Source organism: Blastomyces dermatitidis, assembly GCF_000003525.1.
Source record: "Blastomyces dermatitidis ER-3 genomic scaffold supercont1.10, whole genome shotgun sequence".
Lineage (NCBI taxonomy): Eukaryota > Fungi > Ascomycota > Eurotiomycetes > Onygenales > Ajellomycetaceae > Blastomyces > Blastomyces dermatitidis.
In genome coordinates this window covers 463312-478683 of record NW_025544783.1, presented here as the reverse complement: position 1 = coordinate 478683, position 15372 = coordinate 463312, and the positions used below count along the sequence as shown (strand labels likewise).

The window sequence follows — 15372 nt, the reverse complement described above, 5'->3', positions numbered from 1 at the left end:
GCCTACAACCAAGGGGAGAGGATGGGCAGAGCGTTCAATGCTATGGCCTGGCTCTCTCGGCTAGTCAACTATTAACCGAACAACGAAAGCGAGCTTGTCTACTCCGTAAAGAAAGATTGAGATAGCGAGATGTGATGCTAATTCGAAATTTCTTGCTCCTACTCATCTCTTGGAGTTGCAACGCGGAAGAGATACCGAACATGAGAAGGACGGGATTTCATGGCAGGGCCATACATGATACATGCCCGTAAGCTGATAGGACGGATTCTAACATATACTAAAAGTGTAATAATAATATCTCCTGATGTTTGTCATTTGGAACTGGGAGAACTGAATTTCATTTTCGACCTTGAGTAACAATCACTTGACAGGTCAAATTGCTATTGAATGTTAATGAAATAATTGATTAACAATTGGTACATGTATATCTCCTGACTAATTTCTACATCTTCTCGTTTTAAAATTCTTTCAGTTGGAATGTCTTTTTGACTGCTTGATCATCAATTGCTGGTTTGGATGTTCAAAAACTCAGTGACGTGCACTCTAGCATAAAAAATATGTCGTTTGCGGACCCAATGGGTAGATATGTCCTTACATTTCTGTTGAAAATCCAACATTCCGGGGAATTGTTCGTTCGCCAAGATATAACTAATTGCCAAGCCTTTTTAATCCCTGTTCAATATCAAACCTTAAACCAAACTTACCAGAACTTTAAAGTTCGCGGCCAATCACACCTTGAAGGTGCTTCGGAAAGGATATTTTACCTGAAGAACCTAATAAATTGAATATACACTTCAGGGGTGGATTTATACTCTCTCGGCATCGTTGCGGCCCGCCGCCGACTTCATTGAGATGACGATATTATCACCATAAGGTTTTATCTCAATATTCCTAGTTCTACCATCCCAAAATCCTGCCCTCACCAGTATTCTTTTCCAACATCAACTATCGACATACTGCGATATCCTACCCGTCGTTTAGCACTAATCGCAACTTCTCACGTTATATGTTATTGATATATTTATCCCGCCCGCTTTTTTTACTTAGATATTTCTTCTGCATGTCTAGCTCTCGCACTTTAATCATCATCATCATGAAGCTCATTTTGTCAAGTCTGTCTTTTGGGGAAATCTTGCTAGACCTAGAGGATGGCTTTCCTGTGTTCTCTCTGATTGTCCTGGTTTTACTAATCCTTAAGTTAATCGGCGTCTGCTGAGCTCGACTAGGCTTCTATGTTCTAGATTAGTCGTGCCAAATACTTAGAGAATATTGTCTTAGTCTGATCAGCTACTTTCCATTGACGTGAAGACTATTGCGAACAAGCTTAGTCCTTGGTATTATTGTGAGTCGCTTTTTGATTGACGTTCCACTGAAGGCAACACTGTATAATGTTCACACATTCATATACGCATACTTTGATATATTCTCAAATTTGAAAAGATGGTTTTGGTTTAGAGTGGAGATTCCATTAACAAATATTTATTGTACTTTCTAACAATTTTTTTAGGTATATTTTGGTTGTCTGTTTGCCAGATATTTCCGTCCTCTAGACACCTGCTCCTCCTATCATGCTGCTGCAGCCGGCTTCGGGCGGAGAATTATATTTTGTTTATCACTGTCACCGCAAACTTGAGCATCGGATTGAAGGCTTGCAACGTGACTGGCTGATCTGTCGTTCAGGAGTACACTCGCCCAACTTCTGGATTATTTTCCACTTTACATTTCCGTGCTCATCGTCTAACAACACCACAGAACGCAGCCCACTTTCCATTTCATCTTTCCCTTCATCAGCCTCAGCTTCCATAGACCGCTGTCGGGACTAGGCTTCATCCTGATTACCATTACATCCCAGAATATTTCGGCAAGGCGAACGTGGAGCTTTCGCGTCACGAGGGTTGAAAGAAGGGGCCACCTAACAAACCAAATGAGGTTATCATTCAAGGTTTAGCAAGGAAGCGCCGCGCATACACCTGGGAAATTCGGAGATTTTCTAGACCTACTGTAGCTAAATTGCTCTTTGTGGATGTCGGAGAGCTGAGCGCGGCTGCCAGGAGGGGAAGAAGGGTCAACAGGTATTTCATTTTTGCGGGCTTGTAAAATAAGAGATGAAAGGTACAACTCCGAATGGTCGTCGAATGCTCTATCCGCTTCGATTCAATGTTAATGAGTTTGGGCCGACCGGGTCTGTTCTGTTGTGGCTCCTTGAAGCTTCCTCAGCGGTGGAATTGAAGCTTTATATACCCTCTCCTTCATCGAGTCTGTTATACTTGGACTGAACCTTCACCGACCTTCTTCTTTTGTTGTGTGATGAAATGATGTACTCGCAGGTGAGAAGACTACATATTCATGTAGATATGCTTGAGACAGTCCCACCTGAGATTGCATATGTTGTGTTCGAAACGCTCTAATTTCCCACGTGTCGTCAACTATCTTTGGTGGTGTCTTGTTACACTGACCGATTTCCCTGGCACACCATGGAATTATCGCATCTTTTATTGTTATTAATGTAATAGTTGTTCTTTGAATTGATCTCATAATTCGCCACTGCAATCCATGCTCGAAGGTGATTATTTATTTGCTAAACACATTGACACAAGTAGAGCAACAAGAGCACTTCCTTCAATAGCTAGATCATGGACATTAAATATAAAGGTGTCACAGGCTACCAGGGTAGAGGACTGGTGAATTAATAATACATGTAACTATAGAGCGTCGGTAGATTCTTTATGCTACAATGTAACTTAACACATGATAAATGTGATGAACTGAGCCAGCAGCCATGACCACCAAATGAGCGGGGAGTTAAGCAAGGTCGTGAATGCCTAGAATATATGAATGTTTTTTTGGACACCCTTATCTTAAAATCCAGTCACCACCGGAGGGGGGGCTCTATATGCCTGTCTATAGCTATGTAGAGACCATATAAACGAAGGGGTAGAAGCTCATGTTATGCTGTTGCCTCACCTTTCGCTCCGCAAGCGGGTGACACCATTAGACTCTAGAGATGAGGGCATCATCTTGCCATGGCGTTGGTGTATTTTAAAAAGATGTTGTGGTAGATCAAAACGACGGGCAATGATCTAAAATTGCGAAAACGTTGATACCATCGCAACCCTAGAGATTGGGGTTGAACTATAGGACAAAGCCGTCCTACGGGCAGTCTCATATACCTAAAAATTTGCACAGTCGCGCTTCGGCAGATTGTCGACGTCGCGAATGTGTCGTGGATGGGAGGAATCTAGCGCACTCTAGAACAACGCAGGTGTCTTCAATGGTGGGTAATCTACTTTCCCAAGTGATGAGGAAACAGCTAAATAAAGTAGAAACAAAAGTTGTCATTCGTAAGTCATACTTCCAGAATGTAACGTGTTAATGGGCACCCGTGTATCTAGCGCCAAGATACCTAATATATGAAAGTCAATAGCTGAAATGTAATCTCCCGCATCATTTTGAAAGGTAAAACATAATCAATCATAAAATAAATAACCTTGATGCTCAAAACTACTTGGTCAACGGGAATGTGAGGGAAGAAAAGCCATCAGAAACATAAATCGGCGTAAGAAGAGAAGTAAATAATGGAGAAGAACCAAAATGGATGTATAGAAATTGAAGTCGTGGAAGAAACAATGTACAATGAGATTTGGAAGAAATGCAAAAGATGAAGGATTGGAGGCATAAAACAAGGAAAGAAAAAAGGAAAACAATTGGGGAATAGGGAATAAAAACGGAAGAAAAGAAAATCATCGTTGTGAAAAATGGGGAACATTAGAGAAATATGAAAGAGAAGGTAGCAAAACAGATTATAAAATCATCCATCATAAATCCAAAATGAAGAAGTAAAAAGATTGAACCTCTAGAGCAGGTAAAGCGAGAATAAAGTCGAAAAGGGTCAACAGAAAGTCAAAAGAGAGATATAAAAGGTATAGCCGGAAAATCAAAAAAATAAGAGATGAAAGTCGGACACGGTATCATTCCTTTAACCCTTGATTTTCTAGTAGCTCCACTACGATCTGACTGCGTTCGTGTTCGGGGTGCTGCATACAAATCTTAACAGTCCGACCCGCGGTTGAAAGTGCTGTCGAGAGACCTAGACCATTCTGTCCACTCAGTGGATTTACCGCGGCCGCCTCGTTAAAATTGGCTGGCGAAGGGTTGCCAAAGCCGCTAGACCCGTTCCCAGCGTCGTCAAGGAGGGTTACATTACGACCGGCAATGACTTGTCTAAGTCGCCCGTTCACAGCGTTGCGCACTTCGACAAAATCTTCGTTGACAAGTATGAGGAATTTTCCGTAAAGACATGCTGATACGGCGCGGCCGAGGAATTGCATAATTACTGCACGGTTAACGTCTCCATATTTGTCGACGTAGACAGCGCAATCAACAAAGACCACGAGGAAGTCTCTGTCGCTGAGGCGAAACATGCCCAAAGGTCGGAGATTGTTAATTCGGTTGCCGATTTGGTTGAGGGCTGGCTGGTGTTCTGGCGAGCTGGCGCGAAGGTTTGGAACAGACCAAGGCTGCTTCTTGTCCAGAGTGAGTACCTCGACGCCACGGGATGTCGAAATGGCGAGAGATGAATGGAAAAGATTGATACTATAGCTGTCTGCTGGGATATAGAACTCGTCATAGTCGCGGAAAAACTCGGTATGGCCGCGGCGCGTAGGCATGAATCGCGGGCGTGACGAGGAGGATTTCTGTAGAATGGGTTCCAGAGCCTACACAGAAAGTTTCAGTGATTAGCGAACAAGTTTATTCATACAAATAATAATACCGCTGCTATGAGACAAGCTGGATGATAATACCTTGAAAGTGGAAGTGATTCCATCACGCTTCTTGTAAATCACAAGAGCCCTATCCTTCATCCGGCCAGCAACAAAAAATCCAACTTCTCTGTTACCGGACAACTTTTGAGGCGCACGTCTTTGAGAGTCGCTTTGCGTAGGTACCCCGCTTGGTGGACATACCACGTCGAGGTGGTGAGCGATCAAAGACTTGTCCGCAATAAGCAGGAACAAATTGAACTCTTCGAAAACGGCAATCTGCGTTACTCGAGTTGTCGGGATCGCCTTTGAATGGGAATGTTAACTAACGCCGTGAAAACGATGAAGTCTAGCTAAACATTGGGGACGTATTACTCACCTTAGTCCAACCTCTAGGGTTGTTGTACTCAGAGATGTACACGCCGTAGTCCGTTCCAACTGCACACATCAATCGTCCATGTGGTTGCTGAAAGACGGTAGCGCAGTTGACAGAAGCTCTGCAGACTGGCAATGGCCGCGACAGACTTCCTTCATACCTGGCTTCGACTTCACGTATGGCTCGATCCAACGGCGTGCCTGTAATTAAGGCGGTCTTGGGCGCAACTGCATGCTCTGGATATGCAAACGCAGAGTCTGAAAGCACACGAAGCTTGAAAGGCTCTGCATTTTGAGCATGTAGAGATTTGGCATGCTTTATTTTCGCTTCGATAATCTTTTCACACCATTCTTGTCGATTTTGTGCTGTGGGTGCGTAGAGTGTGTACACGTCTGGCTGACCAAGATGTTTGATTCTAAATGGGTATAAAATCTTGTCATCCCTAGGGTTTTCAAGCACTGCGACTGGAACGAGTGTTTTATTGGACGCGGATGAATTGGTAGAGGTGGTGGAAGAGTTCGTAGAAACGTGGGATAGATTCCCAGGTGTAGGGCTACCCCGATCCCCCGGCGTAGCTAGTCTACCAGCGGGTGCTGAAACTGCTGTTATTCCCCTGACCGAAGATTTCATAACAGGGTCATCATTGGTGCTCTCAAGCATTAGAAGATCCATTGGTATCGGAAACTTGGAGACGTCGTAGATCTCCTTCCGTGCCGCATCTCGAGTGAAAACAATTTTCGCAAGAATTAAATATCGATCGAACAAGATAGCACGTATATCAACCCAATTAAACCGTTTTGTCCGCGGACGCTGTAGATCTCCTTGGAAAATAATCTCTAAATGTTCAAGATTAAGTTCGAATTCCTGTTTCACTTCAGGCCTAAACTGAAGTTTCAATCCTAACTCCTTCAGACTCACGGTCTTTGCCATATCTCCGACTTTCGTGTCGCATTCTGCAGCAACAGTCTTTATTTCCTCTATAGCTTGCATTAAATTGGATTTTTCTTCAGAGTTTTTGTCCATGCTCTTTAATACGGTGTTTAACAAGAGCACATATCGTTGAATCCGTGTGATCGGAGCCTTCAAGTACGTATCCCAGCTCAATCGGTTGGACAACTTGTTGTCTCGGGCTTGGTTCAAAAATTGCCTAAACATCATGTTTGTTTCAGCCTCTCTCCGGACGAGGTAATTTGCATTCGGGAAGGTCGCTGCGTAATCAATATAAGCAGCTTTAGCTCGTCGAATCCATTCACGGAAAATGTCACTGAACCCAAAAATAAATGGACCTTGTTCCTTTTGTCGATATTTTAATTGGGCAAGTAAATGGTCTTCATTGACCTTCTTGACGGCATCGACCTTTCCAAAGACCTCATCTAAGAACTTGTTGAGGCGTTTTGGGTTAATCACCGGTGGATCAAATTCTGTGAGTTGATCACGATACAAAGTTCGTAAGACGTCCAACTGTCCAATATAGGAATCCTCGGTTGTGACAATCTCGTGAAGGATGTTCTGCCGATCGATTTCCTTCTTGGAATGAGTATCAAATACTTCCTTGCCCACTTTGTAAAATGTTGCCCAGTCTTCAGCTTTTTTCTCCGGCTCCATAGCCTGTGCTTGAAGATTGACCTTCTTCAAGGTTCGCATACAATGATGTGAATAGCAGCGACCAACATACTCGCCTTCTTGCAAGTGTAGACGGGACGAGTAGCAGCCTTGGCCGCTAATCTGCCAAAAAACACCCGATAGTGTTCCAGGTCCAAATTTAACCCATTCTTCATCTTTAATTAGCACGCCTTCGTTCAACATATTTTTTACTACCCTGTCACCCAGAACTTCTGCATCAATTGTGTTCATTGTTGGGACTTTATGAGTAAATAAGGCGACAATGGCATCAATCACGGTTTGTTTCTTTAAATCAGTCTCATCTTCGCTCAATTCCTTTATCCACGCGACTATGGCGCTAAGTGCCCAAGGTTCAGTGCATTTTCGGAATTGCTCCGTAGACAATTTCGTAGGGTTAAATTTATTCCGTCTTCCAGAAGGGATGGTGGGCAGATCCAGTGTGACAGGTGTCGAAGTTGGTGTTTCATAAGTACCTTGCCTGAGTTTAATCCGGTCTGCATCCGTTTTCGACCTGATAATAAGATCAGGGCGAGGACTATTCGTATGAGTTGAAAGAGATGTCGATCGTGGAACCGCCGATGGGGGTGAAACAAACTCATCTGGAGTGGATGTGTAGGGAGGTTGTGAATAGGCACTATTATATGGTTGCGGAATGGGATCGCGGCTCCGATAGGTACCAGCAGGCATGAGGTGTGGGATGAGATTGCTCGCTGCAGGAACAGGCGCAGGAGGCAGAGGTCGGGAAGACATTCCTGGGTGGAAAAATAAATCCTGTGGTTCGCCCTTGTCCGTAGTATCGCTGAATGATATCGGCCTTGTGGTTGATCGGTTCATGGAGACCTCATCCCCATGGTCAAAGCTCATCCTTCTGTTCTCCATGGTGGTTTCTGACAGACCTCCAGTAGAGATACCATCCACTCGTGCTGGGGTACTATGGGATGGGAACGGATGAATGGAGTCTTGATCAATGTTGGGGTAATCATAGCTATCTGAATGTGTTCCCCGGTCGTCAGTGGACCTATCTGAGCTTCGTAATGAGCCAGAAGTAGTGACCATTTGGTCAGTACCTGAGCTAATGCTCGGGTTATCACCATAGTGCAGATGGGCATCGTAACCTCCCCCATACAGTCCCATATCATGTTGAGCGTAATCACTATCGCTACTTGATTCCACCTGGGTTGTAGGGGCTGGAATAGCAGGCGGCGGACCAGAGGGAGGGCCGAAGCCGCTCATGGCCGACGAATTCGTGGTCTGTTGAGCATTGAATAACGCGTCCTCTTCTTCTGCCATTTGTAGGGCTGCCAGGCCGGCAGCAGCCTCGGCGTCTTCATCGTCACTATGTGCATCATAGTTAATATTAAACCCGGGGCCTGCGTTAGTGATGTGTCCATGGCCGTTCGTGTGTGAATGGTATGTATCTGGAGATTCACGAACGTGCGGTGAAGTGGAGAGCGATTGCTGGTTTTCTGTAACTGGACCTCCAGCTTGCTTCATGGGATCGTCAGAATTTGGTTCAAACCCCTCCCGGCCATCTGCTCTGGATAGCGCAGCTTGCTGTGGCGGTCCAGGTAATGGCCTCGACTGTGGATGTCGATTGAGCGTGTCAGTTCTCCTGGGTGAAGTTTGGTGTGACTGGTGAAGAGGAGGGGTCGGAACCGCGTTGCTTGTTTGAAGGCCTATAGGTGATCTGTAATCAAAAGAGGCATAGGAGGATGGCTGAGGGGACGATTCATGCGGAATTGTGCCATGTGGAGGCGGGTTAGGAGACGAGGAAGGAGGGTGAGAGCTCTGAGAGTACTGCCTCCCCGGAAGGCCAGAGGCAGATCCATCCACACCGTATGTCTCCACGTTAAAAACAGCCTGGGATGATGTAGGTGCAGCTGTGTATGTTGATTGTGAACTGATGCGAGATACGGACGAGGTTGACTGGGGGAGATTGGGAGAATAGCCGTACGTTGGACGTGGGGAGGAGTCCACGTATTGCGGCGTTGAATACGCATTATATGTGTTCTCATTTGCTCGTGGAGGAGGCGGGGGCGGTACTTGTGGATGCTGAGTCGTAGGGTGAGAAAACTGGTATTGGGACTGCGGAGAGAAGCCATACGACTGGCCGGGCGTTGAGGCTTGCCATGAGGGAGTGGGAGAGGCATGATAAGTGGCTGATGGCGGCGTCTGATATGCTGCAGGATTATAATGCTGGTAGGCCTGGCTATTGTACGCCGTATTCGCAGTGCTCGTGGCAGTACCCGCAGCAGCGAACGCCTGTGGATTATATCCCGGTTGAGAGTGAGCTGGCGGAGTGGGATACGCAAACTGCACGGGGTTATAGGAAGGTTGGGCAGCAGCAGTTGAAGCAGGGGGTTGATATTGATGTTGATAACCTGACAAAGCAGACGACCCTTGCGATGAAGCCTGGCTGACCAAGGAATGCCGTGAACTTCCCACGGAGAACTGCGAATTCCTTGATCCCAGATTATTCGTCGCATTACTGTTCACGCCTCCGCTCGAATAACCGGCATATCCACCACCATGACCTGCTTGCCCCGGATAGCTAGGGTTGGCACCCGTGCGTTGACGACCATCATCGAAGTAGTTCCGATCATCGCCCGCGTCGAAGCTTGCGTTCCGTCGCAATGGGTTTGCAGTCTGCTGGCTAGCTAGTGGAGGCGTTTGTGCATACTGCGCAGGGTACTGAAGGGGCGGCGACTGTGGATGTTGTTGTTGCTGCTGCTGCGGGTGATGGTGATGTTGCGGCAAAGGAGTCGCTGGGAGGCCATGGTAATGTTGATGTTGCTGGCCGTTCTGTGGGTATGCCATTTTTGGGAAGTAAAGAGAGATTAACCTGCAATCCCACCCGCAATGTGACTAAGATCTAGGCCAGAAGCAACTGTTGATAAAATAAGGGGCCTGGCTAAACGGAAAGATTGAATCCACGACCATGTGGGTTGTTTTGGCTGGTTGAATGAGGGGAATGGAAACCGACTCCGGAAGCCTCGTCGGTCCGTGTACCCGAACCAGCGACAAGCTACAGCGTGACAGTCATTAGCAGAGGTTGGACAGAGAATGGAGGGGAAAGAGTAGCGACAGCAGCCGCCAAACGGGGTTATAGGGTACAGAAGGCGGAGTCGAGGAGGTGAGGTTGTGGTCGAGGTACTGTATGTACATACGTTTGATTGGGGCAAGGCGTCCTCTGGGGGATTAAGTCAGCAAGCAAAGTGTGCGGCGCAAGGACCTCGCCAGCAGAGCCTCACTGGAACAACAAACAACACGACACAGCGCTCACAGAGAGTACATGTACAGTACTCCGTATACAGGTGTGGAGAGCAGACCCCGTCGAGATAACCGGCAAGGCAGAGCGAATTTGGACAGTTATTTACCTGTCCTCGATTCCAAGGTCTATTATTGTAAGAATGAGGTGTTTCATACGAGTTTATTCGCGTTGGGGTTGGTCTCATCCTAGGCTGTCACTAACTTAGTGGTCGGCTAACTAAAACTAACTGCTGAACTCCAGCCTTACAGGAGGGAAATGGCAAAAGGCCAGTGTACCGAAAAACAACATCCCGCGTGCGATGCTTGACGACTTGTATCTTTCATGGGTATTTTATTGACCTATTTCCACCCCCAAGCTGTGAAAGATTGATTAAATAACTTCTCAATCTTCTCCAACTCCCAAGAGCCCCCTCTCTCCTGAGTCGGGCGTCTGGGCTATCATTGAGCCGTTGCGTTGGACAGTCACGTAAGCGGTTATCCCAGAACAAAACCCACTCTGGTCCGCTAGCCAGCTGCCAGGGTATCCGAGGACAAGCCCAAAGATATCTCTACCAGCGGCTATTAAGGACTACGTCTTGTGAATGCAGGCCTCAATGTAGAGGACCGGGCTGTTGCAGTATTTTCCACATGAAAGTACGGATCTATCACTGAGATATTGAACTAAGTTGGTTAAACCAACCATGGATGGTTGGATGGTTACCCCACTAGCAAATACAAGCGAAAATCAACCGGCCATCTCATCTCCACTGGGGGAGCACTGCGTAGGACTGACTAGGATTTCTTTAGCTGGCTTTTAGCTAGAGTAGGGTAGGCACCTCCCAAGAATTTTATTTAGAGATCAACATAACCGGAATTGCTTCTCAATACGCATGTAACTAACCTCCACGTTGTGGGTTTCATACTTTTCAGTTACTTTTGTCCTCCACAGTGGCGGGTGGCCCTTGCGCTTACTGATGATAGATTAACTCCTGAATCCAACCAAATACGTGTCTAACTACATAAAACTTCAAATAGGTGTATAACTCACCTTAATGCCTGCATCATGAAAACCAATAACCATCTGAAACACTACAGAGTATATATAACTCATCCAATTCGATGTCCAGTTATGGAATTGACTATCCAGCGAAAGTACTACTGCAAAATGACGGGGTAAACTCACGCGGAGAGCGTTCCAGCTCGACCCGTCCGTTTGTTCGCAAGAATATGCATGGAGCTCCTTTTGACGGGAAGGTTCTTATAATCTAGCGGGGGGGGAATATTTAACACAAATAATTGAGATATAATAACAGGGTTGATATCTAAACCAAACAAGCTAATGAAAGGGAACGACCAGCTAATAGCATTTCATCATAAGGACAAATATAACCTAAAATGGAGAAGAGGCTCTTCCTTCTACCCGCAATATCACCAGTAATGGCTTTAGCACCCTATTATAATCGAGGTTCTAGAGAAAATGATTAACGCCATCGCCACCTCCACTTACATCCTCTTCCCCAGCCCGATCATCTCAGTCCTTTAAGCTAGCAACCTCAGCCCCTTCCAACAGATCGCGATCCGCATCACGCGCAGAGGATCTTCCACCAACAGGTACTGTCGGGCCATGCCCACTTCTACTATCATCATACATCCCATCGTCCTCTTCATCGTCGTCATCCTCCGGCCGCCCCGCATGTGCACTCTCCTCCAACTCTCGCTGCGCTTCATCCATCTTCTTGCGTACTTCCGCCGCCATGCGCATCCCGTCAGATACTATATTGTCTAGGACTCCACGTAGGCCCTTGTGACCCGGTGGAACTATGCCGCCAGAGGCTCCAGCGACGGTAGCACCGGCACTTGCTGCTGTGCTAGCGCCAGGGCGTCCTACGCCGAGGTTGGTGAAAGTGGTGAGGTTAGAGGAGAGCGAGGTGCTGCGGAGGGAGGCGACGTCAGGAGTCTCGGAGAGGCGGAAGGATTGGGGGAAAAATGTCTCGAAGAATTGCTCTAGAAGTTCGTCGGCGAGGATTACCATGCGGAAAGTTGGGATCGTGATGTGAAGTGGGTGGGCAGGGTCGAGAGCGAGGTTAGCGGATTCAGATGCTTGTTTGTGGTTTGTGGTTGTACCAGGTTGCGAATGGGTGGTAGATTTTGGTGAGGATGGGAGGTTATTAGAATGTGCATTTTCTTTATTCTTGTCGACGGGCTCCGTTTCGACGTCTATAAGGCGTCCATCGTCGTCGTCATCGTCATCTCCTATGGCAAACGCATCCAGCTTGCTCTCAACCTCACTTGTTGTCTTCTCCTGGTTCTTTGGATGACTTGGATCCGCATATTCAAAGCACCGTCGTATAAAGTCGCTAACGCTTCCCAAGAACTTCTCTTCGACACTTAAGGCTGTGGTAGTTCCAAGTCCCTTTTCAGCGGATATGGGGTTGTTAGCATCTGCCGCATCACTGGACACCAAAGCGCCATCAAATCCCCTTCTCGAAAGGAAGAGTAACGCTTCTGACATCCTAAGGATGCTTTCCCTATCAACCTGGCCCGTCCCGCTGTCGTCATAAAGCTCGAAAAAGTAGTTTATTGTGCTCATGATATCCCTGGTGCCTTTGATACGAGCCAGCCCGTTCACGACATTCTGAAGGCTCAGACCCTGAACATTATCGACATCCCAGTTGCGGAATAGTCGCCTCATGAATTCGTGGTCGGCGGCCTGTATGGCGCCGCTAGAATCCCAGGATTTCCTCCGTCCTCTAAGACTTGAATTAGAATATGCGCCTTTCTCAGTGGAGTAAATACTTCCAGAGGTTGGGGAGTCTGTAGCCGCCCATTTGGCAGTGACGGCTAGGAATTCTCGAAAACAGTCGTAATCCATAAGCGTAGGGCTGGGGCCAAGGCCGACTCTGGCTATTTCAGCATCAGGGTTTGACATCAAGATTGAATTACGACGGCGAACTGTGATGTTCTCCTTCTCCCTTCGTCTTTTTTCTTCCTCAGCTTTCCGTGCTCTTTCCTGATGGTCATATAATCTCTCATAAAAGCGGTCATAAATTGCGCCCAAGTCATCCACACTTAGGCGCTTGCTCTCTGGACCCAAGTTCCGGATCGATGTCCGCTTGGCGAAACTCTCGATACTTTCTAATACCGCATCTTTGTGTCTATCTCTCTCTTCTGTAACGGTGCTATGGGTTATTGCAGAAAATTCCTTGAAAGCAACAACCATCAACTCTTGGAATCGTGTAATAGCTCTCAGTTTAGGATTTTCTGAGCGAGGATGGGCTGATTCATCGAGTCTCGAAAAATAAGACTTCAAAACCGAAATGAACGTTCCATCATCGGTCACGTCAAGAAGCTCTTCGCCGTTGATCCGCAAGATGGCCAACCCGATTTGAAACAAGACTTTTGGTCCTTCCAAGAAAAACACGTCTAGAACACGAAATGCAAAGACGAGAGGCATGGAGTTGATATATAGTGACAAAAACCAAGGGAGAGACACAACAGAGAGCTGAACATCTGATCGAACCAGATGTTCCCAGAGAACAGGCATTGTCTTTTCTACAAGCGATTCGAAAACTTTCTGGTCCAGCAGAGTCCCGTACATCGTTGTAGAATAGTAGCCCGGTAGAAGGCGCTGACATAGTACCGATAACAAGAAGAAAGCTTGCGTTTCAGACATATATCTGTACACAAGTTAGCTTGGTTTTTTTACTTAGATCCAAACGCATCGGAGGGTGAAGCCTACATTAATAACGCCGCCACGACAATATTCATGGCTTGACAATAACCAATTTCTTCATTTATCCAACTGTACGCGGTTAAAACTCTCCGTAACCGGCCAATTCCTTCTTCGATTTGAAATCCTGGATATTCAGGAAGACTACGGTTCAGATCCTTTTCGATTTCGTCTATAGCGAGGGACTCGCGTCCAGAAAATTTTGACAGTGTTTCTGTATATAATTTTGGGGATCGGATGCGTGCATAAAATGACCCAGACGTCAGCTCCCATATCTCTCCTCGAAGCCGATTGGGAAGGCCAACGCGTATTAATTTGTGGAAGGTCGGTTGACGAATCAGGGTTGCGTTACGGCCGTTTTCTACTTGAAATCAATAACCGTCCAAGCAAAAATCGTATACAAGATACATTCCACATACCTCTAAAATACTCTCCCCATAACCTCATTTTACTTCGATCTCTTAGTTTCCGAGCATCTCCAGGATACCTGAACACCAATCCCAGACCTGTGTCAGGGGGTTCCCTTGGCTGTTCGTTCTGGTCGGGAGCGTCACTAGACTTAGTCGCTCGCCCACTGAGCAAGTACTCAGAATGACACTCTGCAACAACCATCCGTAGATTATCCACATCTTTCATTCCTTCTCTCAAGCCCTTTTTTAACCCATCGCAGAACCGTTCACATGCGTGTCTGCTCCCTATCAAGTGTACAGTGAACCGTTGTGGCGTCGCCGACGTGTCCTTCGCGTTATTCTTTACGAGCGCTCCATTCCACGTCGTCAATGCCAGTGAAAATACATGGCCAAGACTGTTCAAACGCTCCACCCTCCGAATTGCGCATAGAGGCAATGTAAACCCATTTCCAGAGGGCCCCGTCCCATGTGTTTGGCCCGTGAACGCTGAAGAAGCCCCAAAACTAGCAGATGACAAAAAACTAGTATGCTGAGTCGAAAAGCACAAGAATCGCTCACTCAGATGTAGATTGCCTTCGTATCGATTTCCTGGTCGCTCCGCATCCTTAGTGCCTTGGGTAGGGCGCGAGGGTGTTGTGAAGGGGATGGGTAAGACTAGCTCAGCGCTTATTTCTTGGAGCGGATTCTGGGAGTCCGGGAGGCGGAATTGCTGCCGGAAGAGAGATGCCTTGGAAGGATTTCGGTCAGAGGAGGAAGTAGGGAGCAGAAAATTGGACGGGTCAATGAAGGCCTGAGCCTTTTGCACGAGCGAAGAAAGTTGGAACATGACTGAGCAACCGATATTCAAGGATAGTATGGTCCCTCACGCCTGACAAGTTCCTAAATTTTGGGTAGCTATTTCCGTTGTACTACTCGACGGGTGGTTTTATAGGGTATTCTGGGGAACCGTCGAGTTGCCAATAGCGGGCAACCTCACTTGAGTTGGGGTTCGTCAGGGGTCAAAGAGGACAATGTTTGCTCCTGGAAGTCATGATAAATACCACAGATCCGATCTCCAGTCCCCAGTCGCGATAGGAGATTTAATGATCACTAGCTTGGTCGTCCTTTGATAGTGACAAGGACTAGTCTGGGGTCAATGATGTGTAGAATACTCCGTATAGCTGGAGACCAAATCGCATCGTTCGGGCCATCGAGTGCTGAAGTGGAGTCTAGATCAAACATGCG

The 15372-nt window shown here is 46.8% G+C and overlaps 2 protein-coding genes across 2 annotated transcripts; both read right to left on the bottom strand.

The window, feature by feature from the left end:
- Positions 1-2177: 2177 nt before the first annotated feature.
- BDCG_07894 (CNH domain-containing protein) lies at positions 2178-10554 on the bottom strand. Its single transcript, XM_045423670.1, has 4 exons — positions 10011-10554; positions 5140-9949; positions 4803-5066; positions 2178-4715 (listed from the first exon to the last, which is right to left on the bottom strand). The coding sequence occupies exons 2-4, from the start codon at positions 9574-9576 to the stop codon at positions 3969-3971; spliced, it is 5448 nt and encodes a 1815-aa protein (XP_045272552.1). The 5' UTR covers positions 9577-9949; positions 10011-10554; the 3' UTR covers positions 2178-3968.
- A 561-nt stretch (positions 10555-11115) lies between these two features.
- BDCG_07893 (GTPase activating protein) lies at positions 11116-15371 on the bottom strand. The gene is made up of 3 exons (XM_045423669.1): positions 14158-15371; positions 13748-14099; positions 11116-13685 (listed from the first exon to the last, which is right to left on the bottom strand). The coding sequence occupies exons 1-3, from the start codon at positions 14972-14974 to the stop codon at positions 11540-11542; spliced, it is 3315 nt and encodes a 1104-aa protein (XP_045272551.1). The 5' UTR covers positions 14975-15371; the 3' UTR covers positions 11116-11539.
- Between the last annotated feature and the right edge of the window lies 1 nt (position 15372).

Bases quoted from the DNA above. Each gene is read 5' to 3' on its own strand.
- BDCG_07893 (XM_045423669.1), bottom strand. From the start codon at position 14,974: ATGTTCCAACTTTCTTCGCTCGTGCAAAAGGCTCAGGCCTTCATTGAC. The intron at 14,100-14,157 runs GTATGTGGAATG...GATTTCAAGTAG, and splicing joins ATGGGGAGAGTATTTTAGAG to AAAACGGCCGTAACGCAACC. The intron at 13,686-13,747 runs GTAGGCTTCACC...ACTTGTGTACAG, and splicing joins GTCGTGGCGGCGTTATTAAT to ATATATGTCTGAAACGCAAG.
- BDCG_07894 (XM_045423670.1), bottom strand. From the start codon at position 9,576: ATGGCATACCCACAGAACGGCCAGCAACATCAACATTACCATGGCCTC. The intron at 5,067-5,139 runs GTGAGTAATACG...TCCCATTCAAAG, and splicing joins ACCCTAGAGGTTGGACTAAG to GCGATCCCGACAACTCGAGT. The intron at 4,716-4,802 runs GTATTATCATCC...CTTTCTGTGTAG, and splicing joins GAATCACTTCCACTTTCAAG to GCTCTGGAACCCATTCTACA.